This window comes from Lucilia sericata, unplaced genomic scaffold (genome assembly GCF_015586225.1).
Source record: "Lucilia sericata isolate MDLA Ls3-8-SP2 unplaced genomic scaffold, ASM1558622v1 Contig000438F_arrow, whole genome shotgun sequence".
Lineage (NCBI taxonomy): Eukaryota > Metazoa > Arthropoda > Insecta > Diptera > Calliphoridae > Lucilia > Lucilia sericata.
In genome coordinates, this window is record NW_023994453.1 from 85,551 (window position 1) to 107,132 (window position 21,582).

The following is a 21,582-nucleotide window of genomic DNA, read 5'->3' on the forward strand; positions in this document are numbered from 1 at the left end:
ATAAATGGAGTTAAAATTGTATTGGCATTACTATGAAATTTATTGTATGAATTCCATAGGCGCAAAATACAGAACACGTAACGCCGTTAAAATCAGCAAAAATGTAATAAACATGTGGCATCACAACTTTTCGTATATACAGAGTATTTTCTGAGGACAAGTCTCCAATGTATGCGGTACACAAATGAAAACCCCCAAAGAATGCGCAACGTTGATTAATGGATTTATAGGGAAATTATTGGAAAATTATTTGAAATATCGGGATATATGCGTCAATTATGGAACTGAGAACATAATCCAATTTTAAAAACATCAAATTTTTTGTGTCCCCAAACTATGCGCAATGCATACATATATATATATATATATATATATATACTAAAGGTCATTTAAAATAACTCAAATCTATTTTTTGTTTTTAATTTTCAGGACGAAATAATTTAAATAATGTCCTTTGAAAATTTCGTTTAAGAGATTTCCTCTTAATTTGTGTTCCAATTGCTTTTTTAGTTTAGACGCTTGAAAAAATCATATTATTACTCTAATATTTGTTTTTCATTGCAAGTATAGTTTAGACATGGGGTCTCAAAGTTTTGAAAATCTAGATTTTTTGGCAGTTTGGCGACTTTGCCGACTTATATCTCTAGAACAGTTTAATATATTTGCCCGTGTAATATATCAAATTGAAGTCGATACTATTTATAATATTTTAAAAATGCGTAAGTAGTACTGAATTCGACATAATGAAGCCTTATTGTGAAAAACACCATTTTCCTTTCTATATTATCAATTTTTGGAATGAAAAAAATTATGTATTTAAAAAATTAAGTATAATAAATGCCTTTTTAATTTTATTATACCATCCACCACCATCAGTGGTAATAAAGGATATATAACTTTGTCATTCCTTGCGTAACACGAAGAAATATATGTATATATTCTTGATCCTTATAAAATTCTAAGTCGATTTAGCTGTGTCCGTCCGTCTGTCTGTGTAAAACACGCCCACGTTAAAACGAAGCAATATACATAAATTCACCCAAAACATTCTTTGTTATCCGGTACAGTTTGGTATTGAAAATCAGCAAAATCGGTTAACGAAGTAAAAAGTTATGACTAAAAATTTCAGACTAACTCGAAAAAAATTACGTTTTTTTTTTCAATTCTTAAATAGTTTTTTTAGAAACTAACAATTTGAATTTCGTGACACATTATTTTTCTTTGGCAGGGATCAAGTATGTTCAAACTCATAACAATTGATCCTATATTTTCCATAGCCCCCATACAAAGGTGTATATTCCTATAAATTAGTTTATCGTTAACAACTCCCTCAAATATATCGGTATCAACACAAAATTTTATACATGCAAATATAATATGAACAGAAATCATAACATCATAATCGGTCCACAATTGGTCGTAGTTCCCATATAAGGCCCACTTCCGAAAATCACCTAAACGCACATATTTCATTGATAAATAAAGCTATTGTGATAAAATTCGAGGTGAATATGTTTTGTATACATACAAATCATTCTACCAATTTTTTTCGGATCGGTCCATTATTGGTCATAACTCCCATATAAGGCCCACTTCCGCAAATCACTTAAATGCACTTATTTAATTGTCAAATAAAGCTATCTTGATAAAATTTGACAAAAATATGTTTTGTCTATATGTGGGTCACTCTACGAAATTTTTCCGGATAGGACTATAATTGGTCATAGCTCCCATATAAGGTCCACTTCCGAAAATCACTTAAACGCGTATATTTCATTGAATTCTAAAGCTATCGGTATAAAATTCAGCTTTAATATGTTTTGTATATATATAAATCATTCTACCAATTTTTTCCCTGATCGGTCCATTATTGGTCATAGCTCCACTTCCGAAAATCATTTAAACTCGCATATTTCATTGTCGAATAAAGCTATCTTGATAAAATTCGACACAAATATCTTTTGTCTACGAAATTTTTTCCGGATAGGCCCGTAATTGGTTACAGCTCCCATATAAGGTCCACTTCCGAAAATCACGTAAACGCATATATTTCTTTGAATAATAAAGTTATCGGGATAAAGTACGACTTTAATATGTTTTGTGTGCATATAAATCATTCTACCAAATTTTTTCCGGATCGGTCTATAATTGTTAATATGTTGCTCCCATATAAGGTCCACTTCAAAAAATCACTTAAACGCACATATTTCATTATCAAATAAAGCTATCTTGATAAAATTCGACACAAATATGTTTTGTGTACAAACATATGAATTACTCTACGAAATTCTTCCGGAGAGGATATAGCTCCTATATAAAGTCCACTTCCGAAAATTAATTAATAAGTCTATTGGAGTAAAATTCGACTTGATTTTTTTTGCATATAAATCATTATACGAAATTTTTTCCTGATTACTTAAACGCACATTGAAAATCAAAGTTATGGGGATAAAATTCGACATAAATGTGTATTTTGTCTATATAAATCGTTATACGGAATTTTACTTCTGAAAATCACTAAATACAACTTAATTCATTATTAAATTATTATATACAGATAAAATTCGACATGAGTATGTTCTGTGTATAGATAAATCATTCTTTTAAAGTGTTTTCGAACTGGCCTATTAATATAAATTTTTCTGGACCTTAACAAAATTAGTTCCACATATGTTAGTACCCTCACTACGGAAACAAAAATTTTGTCAAATTATCTAAAAATTAGATAGTTAAATGGGGTTTAACAAAAAGTAGCTTGCTGGTGGAGGATATTTAAGATTCGGCATAGCCGAATATAGCACTCTAACTTGTTCTTATTTAAATTGATTTAAGTGACTAACATATTGTGGTTTTTGTTGCTCATCCTTTGTAAGTAATTGTTTCGTGTCGTTCACAACTTTCAAGTTGTTTACCATCCTTTGCCCCTCCTGGTAATTGATGTTCTGCGGCCAAGTTGCAGGATCTTTATCCAGAAATTCGGTGGAATGTTAAATCTCTTGAACAAGAGGTAAGTCTCACTTGCAATTAGGTCTGGGAGAATTTCTTCAGTTGTTTTTTAGTTTGGGTCGCATATTTCTGGAGCAATTCTCATTTTCTTCTGCTTGATTTGTTAAGATTTTTTGTAGCCATTTGGCTCTTTACGGTGTTTTGCACTGTTGGATCAAACAATGCCAGGGCAACAAGTTTAGGATAATACATTTGTTTTATAATTTTGTTAATTCCTTTTTCTGATATTTTTTTGTCAATGCTTTCGTATTTTAATAGATTTTCAATGAGGTCTAGGTCTTGTTTTGCCTCTAAACACGCTCAGGGGACCTTTTTTTCTTGGGAAGTCAGCTTAAACTGGTCACGGAAGAGTTGTATTTTCAGACAATAAATAGGTTTTGCCATCCAGATCTGAAGCACACATCTTTTCCGTCAAGATAGCCAAGATATATCAATGCCAACTGTTGGCTGGCATTCCATTAGTTTTCTTTGCAGTTCTTCTTTGATATTCTCCACTTCTTCTTTGGGCAGAGTAGTTCCAAAACATTTTCGCCTACATCGAACTTGGATTTATTAATCGTCGACCATTCTTTTTGAAACTTATTCAATATGTCTGGTTGAGGTCCCTACGTGCTTCCAAACTTGCAGTCAAAAACCACCTCTCAACAAGACTTCTAAAACGTGATGTCGGCAAGCTCTCGACCTAACATCTGCTCCAGGAGATTGCACGCTTCGTTGAGTCTCGCAGTATTTGATGCTGTTGTATCGAAATACATAACCACGACCGAGCTGGCGATATCCCATTCCTCTAGACATTCGTATACTACAAGGGTTTGTTCCTAGTTCTTTAGTCCCATGTAATATCAGATACTTGGTAGTAGTTTTCCCATCCCAGTGCATGCAAACAGCCTCGTTTTGGGGTATCTTAAGTCTGTGCAATATATTTTTAAACTAGTTTCTATTTACCTGCTCCAGTGATACAGTATGAGAAAAAAATAGACATAAAAAAACATTGTTGTGGGTCTAAAATTAACGGTATACCATAGCAAACATATGATGAAATGAGATTTCACAGTAAAAGTATTTGTCCTTAATAAGCAAAAATAATACAAATAACGCATCTTCGTTCTCAGGGATACCTAGTCACGTTTTTAGGGACATTACCTCTTTTTTCGGTTTACTAGTTGCGGATTTATTGCGTAGAATATTATAAATAGCTTTAGCAGTTCCAGAGTTATGGGTCGCCAAAGTAGCCTAACTGCCAAAAAATCGAGATTTTCAAAACTTTGAGGCCCCAGTGGCACGGGTTAACATCTTCAAATGTGCTATAACTTTGCCAACCCTAAAATCTGACAGAAAGAAACATTTTAGGGGGGTACGCCCAAGAAAAAATCACACATTATTACATATTTTGCATCAAATCCTTAATAAATTTAGCGCCATCTATATTTTAGTTACATAGCTTTTGACTTGACAATTATAAACTTTGTTGCCATATCATATTAAAATTTGTCTGAAATAAATTATTTTAGGATGGATAATAAGAAAAACATACATACAAAAACAAGCATACTTTTAGGATCGGCTAATTGATTGATAAGATTGGAAAGTTATGTATAACGGACAATTTTTATATGTTTTCGTTAGTTTCACTTACAAGATTCCTAATAACTTTTAAATAATTGGAGATTCTGTTTAACTATGTAGTAAATGAATAATAAACCCGTTTATATATGGGCAATTTCGTATCAAGTGATCCAACTTAAAAAATCGATTTAGATGACATTTGCACCAAGATAATAGGCCAGACACAAATTTTCAACTGTATCGGTCAAGAACTGCAGGAGTCAAACGGGGTCAAAGTTTTTTCAAAATAAACGTTTTTCTTTTTTTTTGCTCAAAAGAAAGCGTAGACCATTTCCTTTAAAAGCTTTGTGGTCACTGAGTGGGATGCAAGAGGCATTTGTAATAAAAATTAACTTTAAAAGTAAAGTTTTTGAGTTGTTGTTATAGATATGCCCCTTGCATCCCACTAAGTGATGGGTTACACCCATGTCAAATTTTATTTAGAGATGCCAAATTTTTTTCCACAAAAATTAAAAAAGTCTGTACCCTGAATTTTTATACTATTTATACTTTTCTGAAGGATTGAGCTGCGCTGTATCCTAGTCTCGCCTCTGATTCGGATTCACACATCAGGGATTAGAGATATGTATTGAGTTTAAATTAACAAATCGGGGTTTTTGACCATTTTTGAGACGTAAGAGCACGAAGACACTTTTATTAATAAAATTGTTTTTGAAATCTGAAAGTCCAATCTGTCGACTTTAAAATAAATGTTTTATATCTTCTTTCTTCTTTCAACCTTAAGTACTAAACTACTATATTCGATTTGACGCAGCTGAATATTGCATTTCACTTGTTTTTATATTATTGTATTATTTATGATTCTATATACAATTTTTTTTTAAATTTCTACAAAATGCCGACGTTTTCAATCGCTTGGATCTTGCTTTTATTCAAAACATCTAACCAGGTAATGTACCCCTACAAGAAATGTATGACCGAAATTAACACATACAAAATGATTTCACTAACACTCTTGCAACATTTTTTTATAAAATTGCTAAAAAAAAATAGTTAATGGATAATTCCATCAATAATGTCAGTCAAATGACCGGTAAAATGACTGTTGATGTACCCAATGTGTTGTAAAGGGTTTCATTTGCATATGAAAGATTGAAACAACTACATTTGACTGTTACTGTGTTTTAGAGTTATATTTTTCGACGTTAAAAATTAATTATTTCTGTAAAAGCCCGAAGCGAAAAATTTAAAAATTTACAAAGTCTATAAATTATTGAAAATAAAGAGAATTATTATAAACAGAATTTAAAAATAGTGCAGGAAGTGGAGCTGAAGATAAACACTTCGGAGTTTAATCAATCTATGGTAACATGATTACTTACTTTTAATTTTTATATTTCGATATTTATGTATATGTATTTCTTACAGACAACTTATTTCCACAAATTAAAAGGAGCATCAGCGGATTTAAGATCCTGCTTTTTGAAATGATTTTTAATTTATGTACATGTTTATTATATTAATAAAATTAACAAATATATATATCTTAAAATATTAATAAATTGTGTTTTATTATAAATTGGTATAGCCGTCACATTTGACGGATATATTCATCACATATGATTAGTCAACCATGACCGATAAATACATCATTTTTAATTTGTTAACCGTGATAGATATATCCATCAAGCATGATCAGTCAATCCTGACTAATATTTATGTCATCCTTGGTTAGTAAACAAAAAAAGAGTGAGGAGCTCAAATATATGTTTTAAAGTCGATAGAATTCATAAGTGCAAGGGAGAAGAAAAATCACATGTACACAAATGTTTCCATCACTTTTGTCCATTTGCCTTAAGAAACTGATAGAAACATTGCTTTACGCTGTGATAGAAATAATACATCAGTAGTGCCAGTCAAATGACCTATCAAATGACTGTCACTGTTCTTGTAGCGATATTCATAATTATTATACCGGTAAATCATTTAAAAACACAGCTAAAAACGTTGCCAGCCATAAGACGATTAAAGACGCCGACGAAATTTTTAGTGTTAGCTGCCGCCGTCGTCAATTGTAGTCGGCACAGGTCTCTGTTATTGATTTAATTTTATTTTAGTTTTTTCTTCAATATACTAGTCAAATTTTTACAATGGTTGTCTTGCATCTAAAGAATATTTTTGTCATTCTATTTATCGTAAGCTATGGAGTGAATGCATTCCTATCTGGATCTGAAGATCCCTACAAAATACTGGGAGTAGACAGACATGCTAATACTCAGCAGATTCGCAAAGCATATAAAGAATTGGCCAAAGAATGGCATCCGGATAAGAACAGCAACCCCGATGCAGAATTAAAGTTTGTGAAAATAAAACAGGCCTATGAACTCTTAAGTGATGCTGACCGACGTCGTCTTTACGACCAGCATGGTGTGACCAGTGAAGACTCTCACATGTTTAAGCAGAAACATGATTACAGTCAGTATGGCCGTTATGCTCCCGATCCCTTGGAGGAATTCTTTGGTAAAAAATTTTACTTTGATCATGACATAAGTGTGTATCACAAGCTGTCTATAACCACCAAGTATTATGAGCAGATTATCTTGCCAAAAAGTCAGACGGTGCCGTATATATTAATGTTCTACAATGACTGGTGCTTCAGATGTACTCATATGGTGGGAGCATTTAAAAAGCTTATTGAAATTTTAGAACCTTTGGGCATACAATTTGCCACCGTTAATGCAGCACACGAACAACGTCTATTTCGTATGGCAGGTTTGAGCGAGTTACCTAGTCTGGTGTTGGTGTTAAATGGTCACAACTATATATACCGAGAAACAACCTTGACCTCGCAAAAGGTGGTAGATTTTATACGTAAGAAAATGCCCTATCGCATTGGCACTACGGTGGATGATGACAATATCGATGCCTTTCTAAATGGTTGGATGGATAACAAGGTGAGGGCGTTGATATTGGAACCGAGGAATCAGACCAGACTGAGATACTTAATAGCCGCATTTGCTTTTCGCAGCAGAGTGGCTTTTGGTTTTGTGTATTTGGAAAAGCCTAATTGTGAGGAATTAAAGAAACGCTTCCAAATACATCCAAAACTGGACACTTTGTTGTTGTTTAATGAGTACGTAGAACGTCCTGTGGCTAGTGTGTCTATGTCTGAGATTCCAGCTCAGACACTTAACAGTATTATATCCTCCAATCAGTATTTAACACTACCGCGCCTTTCCTCACAGGAGATATTAGAAGGTATATGCCCCGCCGAATGGAATCGTCCACGCAAACGTCTTTGTGTTGTGCTTATAACGGAAAATTCAGATGAGCATAATTTCGCTAGAGGGGCTTTAAGAAATATTGCATTACAGAGTGGTTATAGTTTAGACAAAGTACGTTTTGCTTACATTTTTAAGGAGAAGCAAATGGAATTTATCAATGCCATTTCGAAGGGCTCTAACGATGATAAGCTCTTGCGCATTGTGGTTTTATGGCGGCGCGATACTTCACATGTGAAATACGAGTGGGTCAATGATGCCAATTTGGACTTGCTCAATTCTGGCCATCAATCTTCAGATCATCTTATAAATCACACCAAACAGCGTATAGACCACACTATACAAAAGCTATTGAAAACCTCGGAGGCTTTAAGTTATGAGGCCTTTGTTAAAAACCTGTTGGATGAACATGCTCAAGGCTTTATTCATGAGTGGATATCGAAGGCCTTGTACTTTTATGAATATCTTTTAGATTCCATAGAAGAAGAGCATATACTGGCCACTTTATCTTTGCTGGGAACAATTGCATTTATGTTTGCCGTTGGCTATGTTATGGTGTACTTTGTGCGGGCCGAGGAAGAAAACTTGAAGGCTAAGGGACAAATTAATTCCAAGTTTGTAGCCAAGCAAAATAAACATGTTCCCGAATTAAAACTGCACGAACTAAGAGCTGAAAAGTACAATGGCATGGTACGTTTGCTTAAACCGGGTTGTAGAACAATTATATTGATAACAGACTTGCAAACACGCACAAAACTCATACCACCCTTTCATAAATCCGTGTGGCCTTATAGGAAAAATAAAACTCTCATCTTTGGCCACATGCTAATCGAAAAAGGTCTGTCCTGGTACTCCGAATTACTAAGGTTGTCGCTATGTGAGACAAAGAACTTGCAAATAAATCCTAGAAATTGTATTGGCACTGTTATTGCCTTAAATGGTCATCGTAAATACTTCTGCATGTATCATGCCAAACATCCGGAAACTACTAGAGGTGTTAAGAGAATGGAAAAGATAACCCGACAACTGGTACGAACCGACGATCCAGAAAGTGGCGCCTTCTTTACCGTGGGCAACTCGGACGATTCGGATGATAACGAGCCAAAAATTCTTTTGGAAGAAAATCTCTTGGATGGTCTAAGCAATTGGCTAGATCGTTTATTCGAAGGTACTACACACAGATATTACATCAACTATTGGCCCGATTTTCCCACAAAATAAATTCGAAGCGAATAACGAGTATAACGAATATTAGTAAGGATATTAAATATTAATACATAAAAAATAGCATCAGTATAGCAACTACTAGATGAATGAAAATTTTCTTTTTTTTACCATTAAACGAAGTGAGTGTTGAATAACATTTAATCCAAAAGCCAAAGATCAAAAAATATTCTCTGCTAATTTAAGGGAAAGGATTTAGTTTTAGCTACAAAATTAAATATTTCTATAGAAAGTATGCATGAAAAACTATTAAATCATTCTATTACGAACTGCACAATAGCTTTTCTTAAAATTAAGAATTTTCAAATCATATATTGTAGCCGATATTTAAGAGGTTCAAAAAAACAACAATGTGTATGATAAACATATCATACATATGTACCTTTTAAATAAGTTGGCTCATAATTTCAAATTAAAATAAAAATTCTTTAAAATTACAACTTTTGTAATAAACTATTTTTGTTTGTTATATTTTATTAGTAAATGAAAAACATTTCTAGTGCACGCCATTTTCTAGCCATTTTTTTAAATCTAATTAATTCAATTTTGAATATAACAAACTCCCACAATTCATTTTTATACTTTGACTTGGCAAATAAAATAAAAACTTTAGTACTAATTACTAAACATATTAAAAATTAATGCTAACTTAACTAATTAAGTCACTTAAAGAAAGCTTAAGAGGGCATTAAAATAATATCTAGTCTCACTCAAAAACTACCAACTAAAATACCAAAGATCTTTTTTTTTAGCAAATAATAATAGAGCTTTATTTGAAATAACTATAATTTATTATTGTTTTCTTTTTTACTAAGTTATTATTTTTTATTCTAAAATTAAGAACATATTTATCAATAAATAAAATATGAAAATTTGCAACGTTTTTTAACAGCCTCCAATTTATGAAATCATAAATAATGATTCATTAATTTGTTCATAGTATTAAGTGAATTAAATAATAAAATAAACATTTTAAAAATCATTAAATAATGCGTTTTTTTATTTTTCTTTAAAAATTACTTGTACATATATCAAATCTTCAGAAAAAAAACCCATATATAAATATGGACCAAAGTATCTAAATTAAAAAAATTGATTTACTCAACTTTTCACAGTTTTAAAATATTAAGATTATGTATGTCAGTATAAAGGCTACTATCTGGTCTCAATCATATAATGAATAGGAATCAAAAAGGTTCTTTCCGATCATAAAAATCTGTTGCTTTTGATGCTCATTTTCGACACTTTCTGGTAGTCAACTTCTTTATTGCTTTCATGGAAGGTATTTTTTGCTGAGCCGTTACGAATAATTTTGTTTTAACGTTTTATTAGTATTATTGGATCTGCCGTGTTAAGTCCTAACAATACACAAAATTAAATCTTATTCTCCAATGAGAGCAAAAATATCCTCGTCCTAGCGGGGTAGAAAATCGTTTCTACGCCTTGTTGTGGACTCATATTGCATGAGATGCCTTGCAAACGGATTAGGATAACTTTGTAATTTTGTGGTACCAGTGGTACTTCTAAATCCATGTGGATGTGCTCATTCCTTATGTACCATGGCGCTCCAGTCATGGTCCTAAGAATTTTAGATTGTGCTCTCTGTATAATAGCAAAAGTGGTATTGCTGGCGTTGCCCTCAATTGGATAGCGTATGTTCAGATTGGTTTTAAGATTTTATACAGGATGAATTTATAGTCAAGACTCAATTTTGATTGATCGTTGATTATCCAGTACGGACTAGATTCTTTTAATTTCATACAAAATATTTTGAATTTAATAAGTCGAAGCCAAGTAAGTCGTCTGTCTAAATGAATTCCAAAGTAATTAATATAATCGGACTGCGGTATATACATACATAAATATTGTTAAGAATGACAGGTGGACAATTCTCCCATTCGATTAACCTGTTCAATAGCTCCATGATGCTCACGGAATCCAAACTGATAAACTGGAATGATGTTTTGCTCATTCAAATATTGAATGATTTTCTTTTGAAATATTTCTCAAACAGCTTTGAGAGGCGAGGCTAATAGGTACTTTTCTAAAATACGCTCACATCATGTTTTCCAGATACCGTGTCATAAGGATTAAAAACCCGTTTTTTGGCCATATTTGGGACATTATAACAGCGCAAAGACATCTTAATTTATATAATTTGTTGTCTTCAAAAAGTCGAACCTAACGATAAAGGTTTAACCATTCTTATATATTCTTCTGACGTCGAAATATCTTAACACAAACGGCAAACATTTTATCTGCTTAAGCCTTAAGAAAAATATACTTTGGTCTCTGGATAAAAAATTTGTTGGCCTGTGTTATTAATCATTTCTAAAAATTATGTTCGCTACATAAATACATACATACATACATACATACATACATACATACATACATACATACATACATACATACATACATACATACATACATACATACATACATACATACATACATACATACATACATACATACATACATACATACATACATACATACATACATACATACATACATACATACATACATACATACATACATACATACATACATACATACATACATACATACATACATACATACATACATACATACATACATGGAAAAGCGGCTTTGCTAACAATTTTTGGTAAATGCGAAAAAAAGAATATTGGGCTTCGTTTTCTAGTTCTAAAATCTTCTTTTAAATATCGTTTTCTTGTTCTAAAATCTTTTTTCAAATATCTATGACGGTGTCTATGCCTAGGTTGGCAACTGTTTCGAAACTGTGGAAAAATAACAGTAACTCTAATTAACTTTTTTATTGGTAACGGTAGCGAGCCCAGATTAAATATTTTTTGAAATTTAAACTCGTAGGATGTTCCTCATTTACGTACCCAAGACTAAGTCATACTTAAAACTATAACTTTATACATATTTAAATATCTTTCAATAAGATCTGCCGAATTTTCCATATTCGGTTGCACTATATATTATTAGTATGGCAACTCTTATAAACATGTGGAACATAATTATGTTTAAAGTTACCGCCTCAACCCGTGTTGTACAGTGCGGTTCACACAAGCAAACTTTTTTGAGAAACTTTGGATTTTGTGTGAGAGAGAAAGAAATATCAACCATCTCTTTCTCTAACAGAAAATCAAAAGTTTGCCTGAGTGAACCGGCCCTTACATTCATCATAAAGAATATTGTATATTTTTTTAAATTCAACAATGTTGGTGCCCGTCTTCACAAGGAAACTTTTTTTGGGAAACATTTGATTTTGTGTGTGGGAAGAAGAGAACGAAATATCAACCATCTCTGTCTCCCACACACAAAATCAAAAGTTTCCCAAAAAAAAAAACGTTTGGCTGTGTGAACCGGCACTACGTGTAGACATTAAGGAAACTTTAAAAGAGAATTTAGAAAAAAGTTTTTCAACTAAAGTTTTCGTGTTTAGACCGTTACCATTGCCGTTAATTTGTATTGTTTTACAACATTTTTAATAAATTTTAATAATGAAAGAAAAAATTGAAACGTTCTGTTAAAAACATTGCCGGCTTACAGCCGATATTAAGCCGTCAACAAAATTTTTAGAGCCAACGACTATTATTAATTAATGTCGGCGCAGGTCTCTTATATTAACACAACAAAACAAAAATCATATGAAAACAACAACAATATACAGAATAATAAGAAGAAAAACAATAAATAAGAAAAAAGAAGAGTAAAAGAATCTTAAATTTCTGTAGTCATAATTGAGAATTTGCAAAAAAACGTTGTATCCATACGAGACAAACAAATATTATAAATACAGCGGCTGTTGGGAAAATATATTAAAAAATATTTTCCTAATCTTTATTTTTTTACTTTGCATCTACGGCGAAGTAAAAGGCCAAACAGCAATAAAGTGGAATAATTTAGAAATTACAAAAAATAAAAAAATTACTTTTCATAAAAAATTATCGATGAAAAATGTGTGTTAATATGGTATAACATAACCATAGATTTTTTAAGAAATTTTTTTCCAAAAAAAGATAGTGAGAGTGTCGAACCGCACTGCCGCCCAACCTCAGTAGCAGAATATGAAATGAGATTGTCGTCTGTTGGCAAAAAAGCAACAAAAAAGTGTAAAAATTAATACATATAATAAAAAAATTAAGAAAATTTGCGAAAATAATATTTTGTGTTATTTAAAAAATCGTGTTATTAGTAAAGTTAAAAAATTTTAAATTACGATATCTTGGAAAAAAGAAATAGTGACAAACGGAAATACACAACTGTAAATATTGTTGTGTTTGTTGTATGACGTATAGTGTTGCCTGATTTTTTTATATTTATTTATTGGCTCTATTTTAGCGTGTTTACGCAGATCCATGAGTGCGTGTGTGTTTGTGTAAGTATTTTTGTTATTTCTTGTAAAAACGTCCACCTTATTTTTCGTTTCAAAATTATGTAGGTCAATTTCAAAAGACCACACTTACTATTTCTAGTAAATCTCCCCTTTAAGAATTCTTATGTGCTTTTAAATTACACCAAACTTATTTAAATCTGTTTGGCGTAATAGAAGTTATGTATAACATATTGACCTTCAATTTTCAAACATTAAGAAAAAGTATTTTACGTTTTAAATTGGCATACTACATAATAAAAACGGCGGCGTCATCATCCTTTTATTTATATTTCTACTATATGTATGTCATTTAACATCCCCCACCGCCCCCACTAGATAATAATGTATGTATCTATGTAAGTCTCTATTAGACTGCTCCTTCAATTTGTACTAAACCTATTATTACCACAGGGAAATAGACAATTTTTTGTTCCCCTGCAAATTGGTATAACATAGAGACTATTGAATACATATTGTTCCTAGGTACTTAAAACATTCTATCATACAATTTGGGGGTGTCAGATTTAATTATACTTTTATCGCCAAATCGCGTACCTATTTGAAAAATCATAAAATATGAACATATGTATAATATACTTACATACATACATATTATGTTGGTATTTTGAAGAATATCTAAATGTCTCACTTGAAATCGATTCTTAAGTCTAGTCTATAGTCTGGTCTATAGTCTAGTTTATAGTTTAGGTTATAGTCCACTCTATAGTCTAGGTTATAGTCTCAGCAACAACATATAAAAAGAACAGAATGGGATTATGACCTAGGTTCTCTAGAAAACTAACTTGAATGGGACTATGACAGTTTCTCTAGAAAACATTTAGTAAATATTTCCAAAAAAATAACATTTATAATTTATTTTTGAAGAACAATTTAATTCATCAAGTTCATCAAGAATTAATGCAACATTTTTAGACCAGCTATTGAAGACGAAATAAACTCTCCTGAAAATTTTGGGTTGTGCAAGATAAATAGTTTTGAATATACATATGCATCTCAAAATGCTAAACTTCTTTCAAAGGTGATAATTTACTAATTTTTCAAACAAAATTCAATTTCTTCAAAATTCTTCCTCCACATAATTACACAATCTTTATAATCCATTACGAATATTGTAATCAAATATTGAAAAATCAATTTCCAAACATTTGTGCCAATTCGTCATAAGAAAACCATATCCGCTCAGCCTCTTTTATTGTGAAATCACTTGTTTGTTGTTGTAAAAACAATTATTTTTTTACATCTTTCAAATGGTTTTATTTTCCTTTTAAAGAATATTGTAGCAGTCTAATATATTTACATTCAACGTTACACGTACATAATTACTTTTTGCTATGTTTGTATAGTATTTTGCTGTTTAACATTTTAGCCTTTTTTACATTTTAGCCATTTTCTGAGTTTTCAAAATATTTGACTACATTCCGTACAAGACAAAAAATAAAGTAAACAACAACATTTGTTTGTGTTTATGTAAATATTTAACACCCACTAAAATAAGTCAAGTTTTTAGTATTGTATCCTTTTGGCAGTAGTTACAGTAGCTCACATAAGTGTTTGTATTTGTATGCATTAGTAAATATTTTTATTTGTTTGTATATTTGATAAAATTTTGAACAAAAAATTATATTTCTGATTGTAACTGATAGTTTTCTGTCATTTTTATTAAAATGTCTGATCAGCAGAGTATCTACTTCAGAAAATGCTCATCAATCTAGGAGCTTCTAGGAAAAAGACTGGACATAAATCCTAGAAAAGCGGAAAAACGGTAGGCAACTTCAGGCGAACAAGTTTATCTAGATGAGCTAAATATTTAGGGATTTTCTTTTATAGCAACATTTCATAGAAAGAAAATACTCAGGAATGAATGTAAAAGGGACACAATGCCTAATACACATGTAAGAATTCTATAGGAAATAATTGAGGTCTGCAGAAATGATAAATTGAACTTACTCATCGGTTGTCAGGCCTATTATAACTTATGGTTGCATTGTCTGGTGGGAGGCTGAAAGGTGTCTCTCTTGGCATTACTTTTGCCATTGGTATTACTCCACAAGCGGATTTGGACCTCGTTCTGTACCTGTCACTTATAGTAAATTTTTAGCGGGAGGAGCAGCTAGGTATCTACTAAGAATCTATGATTCTTCGTTAGTGAAACCTTCGCGAGACAATCATACAAAATTCTGTACGAAGTAGGTCTACTTGATCAGGGTAATTCCCTTCTCGGAATTACTGATTATGATATTACGACTCTAGACTTCAGGGAAACACCTCTGATAGAATTTCCAACTAGGAATGACTGGCTAATATACGATAGACTGTTTGGTGCAGTTTCACTGGCGGGTGCAAGATGGATACCGGTAAGGGTACTTTATACTCCCTAATGAATGTAGTGTCTTCCAATCTGGAAATGACGGAACTGATACGGATAATATTGGCTTGTTACACAGTACATTCGCGCCTGATTGTAGATTGTAAAAATTACTTTAGGGACATTATGAGACTATTTACCATTAGGGTATTGGGTGACGGGACACAGCAATGTGCATGGTAATGAGGTTACGGACGAACTAGCGATATAAAGTTCCTATGTTGATATAGATGACAGGGAAATTATGCGAGACAATCATACAAAATTCTGTACGAAGTAGGTCTACTTGATCAGGGTAATTCCCTTCTCGGAATTACTGATTATGATATTACGACTCTAGACTTCGGGGAAACACCTCTGATAGAATTTCCAACTAGGAATGACTGGCTAGTATCCGATAGACTGTTTGGTGCAATTTCATTGGCGGGTGCAAGATGGATACCTTCAATGGTCCTTCATACTCCCTAATGAATGTAGTGTCTTCCAATCTGGAAATGACGGAACTGATACGGGATCTTATTGGCTTGTTACACAGTACAATCGCGCCTGATTGTAGATTGTAAAAATTACTTTAGGGACATTATGAGACTGTTTAGGGTGTTGGGTGACGGGGCACATCAATGTGCATGGTAATGAGGTTACGGACAAACTAGCGAGATAAAGTTCCTACATTAAATTATGCTAAATTCACATCTGTCACTATTATACATAGGTTGATATTCGAAAGAATCCCTGACATCATTGACCAGTCCTGGAATAGTAGCATGGGTTGCTAAATATCAAAGGCCCTATGGCCAACACTTGATGTGATGGCTACCTAGATACTTATAGCAATAGATAACGCAGCCTAAGGATTCTGATAGGGATGTTAACGGGGCATTGATCAAATAGGTCCTTTATTCAGTAAGGTGGACAGTAATACACCAGACTGTTGCAGGTTATGGATGGTTAGAGGATCGATCATATAATTATCCCCAGTCCTAGAATACAGAATCTCAGGTTGGAATGGCTAGTGAATAGGTAGCAAATTTTGGGAATTACCCAAAGTAATTTCGTAGGTTTTATCAAGGGAATTAGTAATTTCTTCGACTGTGACGATTCTCTTACATTTCTTTCTTTAGGGAATTGACTTGGTAAATTTTCTAGTTTGAAACCCCTTAGGAATAGACCTAGTTTCATTCATGTTGTTGTTGTAACAGTTCGACTGTAGCCGATAATTCTTTCCTGGGGAAAAAAACTTTTGGTTGATACAGCTGACAATCTTTGGTCGAGTATGACTCGGGTCGTTCGTGAGCGAAGATCCAATTGTCGTGGGAACGGATTTCATTCATCTCTCTCTACCTACTTTTTTTCTTCTATACCATATAGAAGTAATTCATATGAATTTCTCTTTCAATATTAATAAATTCCACTTGTGTATTTGAATTGTATCCGTTTTATGAATATTTAACTAGAAAAATATCTACTAAATTATTAATAGTAAAGTCATAAAACCCAAGTTTTATATTTTAATTTCTTAATATTATCTTAACAGCAAAAGAAAAACTAGGAAAAAGTTTTCTTTTTTGGTTTTTATTTTAGTAAAATGTGATTAGTTTAAGTGGACAGAGGGTGATAAACAAAGAAAAACCAAATTGTGTAAACAAAATACAATTATTAAGAGAGATTTTTATCTTTAAGTTTGTTTTCAACTCTTGACCTTCCTGATGTCATTTAAGGAGGCATCTTATCCTAAGATTTCTATCATAGAGATATTTTCATTGTTATTGTGTATACAAGTGGTCTTATAGAAATATTAGGGTATTTATAAACACGAATACATATTTAAAATATTCCATTTTTTGTGAAGAATCAAAACTAATGCGTTTTCTAAAATTTAGCTTCCGAAGCAGTAAAGCATTATTAGTTTTAAAAAGAATGTAAAAATGGTTTTTCTACAACAATTTAATTTTTAAATAAACAAAAAAAAATTCCATTAAGTATCACCCTAATCTGGATTAACATGTCATTAACACATGTGCAATTTACTTACATAAGTGCAAACATATGTAAATACATATTAAACTATAAACTTATTGATTTTTATTTATATTGGGATGGCCCCGTATATATAGAGATAAAATAAAATACTAAAAATTTTAAATTTTTTAAATTTCTTCCTGATATTTTAACCTAAATCTTGAAACAACCATAAATAGACAAAAACTGAATTTTTGACTACATTTGCCCGTCAGAAGATTTTCATTTAGGGGCCATCCTAACGTATAAAATACTGTGCAATTGCTTTTTGATACATGTATATAAAATGATAATTATTTATACATAGATAACAATAGTGATGCAAACATTAATTGCTAGTGACAGTTGTAGTTAAATACTTGGAATTCTATATAAAGTTATTTCAGTTATGCGAAATTCAGCATAGTGTACCAATGTTAAGCTATTTAAATGTATAAAACATATTTTGTAAAAACAAAAAATGTTAGGAAAATATGTATAAACAAAAAACGTATAAACACTTTCTCAATTAAAAAAGTGCGAATTTTAGCAATTAATTAGAAATTAAACTAAAAATTCAACCAATAATAATAACAGATAGATTTTTTGCTCAATTTTAGTTAAAACACGTACAATCGTCAGGTTTAGGTTAAGAAGGGTTATGTACCATAAAGAGTTGTAACTTCAGTCGGAGACCATAATGTCCATTATGTTACCCTTCGTAGAGTGTAAATATTCAAAGATAGAGAAACAAACTACTAGAAAGAACAAAAATAACATAAGTAAATTATATAGAGATAGAGGAATAATGAGACGTTGTTGATGTTCTAAGAGCTTGAACTATACAATTGTTGAATATGTGGTGGGTATCATGTCATGCATTTATTGGGGACGGCACGGTGTATGCGGAACCAATAGGTTTTGAGCCTGTTGCTCCATCCCGATCTCAGTTGTGCCAGAGCAACTCTTGTTTTCCGTGGGAGGTTCTTCTCTATTTCTGCTATGGGCGATGAGCGACCTCCAAGAACGACATTCATGCGGTAACCTAAAACCGCGGTATGGATGGCGTCTCTATGAATGTCGTTCAAAGCTGCTGTATACGAACTCCGATTTAAGTGATCCTGCACATATCTTCGCATGCTCTCCTCGTATACACGAAGGTCCTTCCTGACATGCCTCGGGGTAGCATCCAACTGTGTGATGTTGAAGTTGGTATGACTCCTCCGGTCACATCCCAGGAGGAATTGTTTATTCAGCATGACATTATGTTCCTTGACTGAGAGGAACTTTGTTTCCTCGTATTGGTGGTGCTCTGTGGTTATTTGCATGCAGCCCGTTACAGTCCGTAATGCAGCATATTGGCAGGTGACCCCCAAAATCTTTGTGTAGTTCACAGTCGGAATTTGGGATCCATCGACTACGACGCCTAAATTCAAGTTTACCTCCTTCGTCCAGGTGGTGAAAAGTGTTGCTGAAGACTTCGCTGGTGATAGTTTCAGGTTACGTTCAGTGAAGAAGTTGACCCTATGTTCTTCCCTGGTTTCAGTATCGGGATGACTCTACCCTTTTTCCAGTTATTGGGTATTATCTGGCTGCTCATTGACAGGTTAAAAACCATTGTAAAATACTCGACTCCCCGTTCGCCAAGGTGTTTCAGCATCAGCATGGATATGCCGTCGTGGCCAATCGCCTTAGATGGTTTGGCAGCATTGATGTCCTCTACAACTTCAGAAGGGGTGAAGGGTTGTGGAGTTTGAGAACAAACTTCGTTTCGCCTTATCTCTCCCTGGATGCTCAAAAAAACCGGCAAAATGCACGAGAGCACCGTTTAGGATCGAAATAGTGGTCTTCTTCCTTCCTTCTTCGTCGAGTTGGACAGAGGCCGAACTGTAGACCACAACTTACTAACACCTGAGCTTAAGTTGCAGTTCTTCAGATCATCTAACCATTTATTCCGCTTGTCCTCATTTACCAACCTGCTGATATCGTGATTCAGCTGGACAATACGTGGTTGGTACTTCGGATGTCATCGCGCTCGTCTGCTAGTCACGCTGCCTCTGCTGGGAAGTGCGGACGGACTACGGATAGGTGACCAGCAGGAACAAAGCAGGCTACTGCTGCGATCACAGTTTTGGAATTTGCTCACTGCTTGCGATCAGTGAATTCTCTGAAGCCGAGCCAGTCTGCTTTCTTTTGGACAGCTGGCTACTGGCGGAATATAGACATTATAGAGCTCTAGGTTGGTTTCCCCCGATCTGACTGCAATACCTTGTCGATAATTTCGGGTTATTACGACTGTCGGGGAATGAATAAATAATAAATAAATAAAGAGATGTCGATTCCTATGTTGGTTACAACCGTGATATTTTACCAAATCGATTCACAAAAGAAAGAATAAAATCCTGTCGAAGAAATGGCTAATTCCCCTGATAACAACATATCGATCCACTAAAGAAGAGTTGTGAGAGAATCTGAATCTCCCTATAAAATCCAGTCGAATAAATGGCTAATTCCCCTGATAACAACTAGTAGACTGCGAGGATTGAGTCTCGTATTTTCCCCCATTTCGTCGTAGGACATATTTCCCAGCTATTTCAACCTGAGTTTCTGTAATCTAAAATAGTGGGAAATTAAGTGCTCAACCTTCTCTAGTTGCTCAGCATCTTCGCATATTACTGACAAAGGCCCTAATTGAGCAATGTCCCGCTTAAATTCTTGTCAGAATCCGAAGTCCTATAAGTAGCCCTCACATCAAGTGTTGGTCTTGAGAACGGACAGCAATTAGAAGGTAATCAACAAAACTCAATTGACATTGCAGCTCCTACTATATTGATTTATACTATTGACTCCTATGTTGCAGCTGTGACAGCTAGGTCGCTATTAAAACTTAATGTATCATATTTAGTTTATTATGGAATTTCAGATCATAGAATTTTAATATTATTCTTCGGTTGATACCTCCAATAGAGTTTTCGAATAGGCACGACGAATGCAGTGTCTTCTAAGTGGGGATCTGCACTTCTATATTTGTACTTCTGTACAAGTATTTGTTTATCATCCTGCAGTTGTTTTCTTCTTGCGACAGAGACTCCTTTTAAATGGAAATTATATGTCGTCGTAATTAAATTACGTAATAAAGTCTATGTAGAACAATAAATTAAACTTGCATACGTAAATTGTATTGCATTCCATTAAATAACACCTACGTTCCAACATCTATAGGCAAACATAACAAAAGCAAATTCAATTTGTATGGAAAAACATAATTATTAAACAACATTTTATATACTTTTTCTATAAATATTGAAACCCAACAATTGTAGACTATAGTAGTAATTCATTTTTATTTTTAGTTGAAGGGTACTTAATTACAAAATACTTAATAAAGCGCAAGAGAGGATTATATAAAAGAGGTTGGGATTTATATTTTGGGATTGATTAAACAAATCGATAGCCAAAACAAAATATACATTATATCAAACGGAATATTCTCAATAGAAGTTCCAATGTAAGATCATATTGACCCTAAATAGGGATCCATATTTGAATCTAGTATTTTGTACTTGATTTTATTAAAACCGTTCTTACTATTTACAACGCTACGGATTAATTCAAGTACGGATTACTCAATTCTTTTTTTCTGTGTACTTTCTAATAAATCCTCTCGAATAATATTCTTAAATATTATACTTCTTTACCCAAAAATTTACCCATAATTGGAACTATTTTTGGTGAAAACATTTGTAATT

The 21,582-nt window shown here is 32.9% G+C and overlaps 2 protein-coding genes across 2 annotated transcripts in view; both read left to right on the top strand.

Moving 5' to 3' along the window:
* The first annotated feature begins 6,644 nt into the window (after window positions 1-6,644).
* LOC119604849 (dnaJ homolog subfamily C member 16) lies at window positions 6,645-10,052 on the top strand. Its single transcript, XM_037957729.1, has one exon. It carries the CDS (start codon window positions 6,723-6,725, stop codon window positions 9,072-9,074), a length of 2,352 nt encoding a protein of 783 aa, XP_037813657.1. The 5' UTR covers window positions 6,645-6,722; the 3' UTR covers window positions 9,075-10,052.
* Window positions 10,053-12,806: 2,754 nt separating this feature from the next.
* LOC119604844 (diphthine--ammonia ligase) overlaps window positions 12,807-21,582 on the top strand; it is a 37,751-nt gene continuing 28,975 nt past the window's right edge. Inside the window, exon 1 of the mRNA XM_037957725.1 lies at window positions 12,807-13,452. The gene's annotated coding sequence lies outside the window, so the exon portion shown is untranslated. The remainder of the gene's footprint in view (window positions 13,453-21,582) is intronic.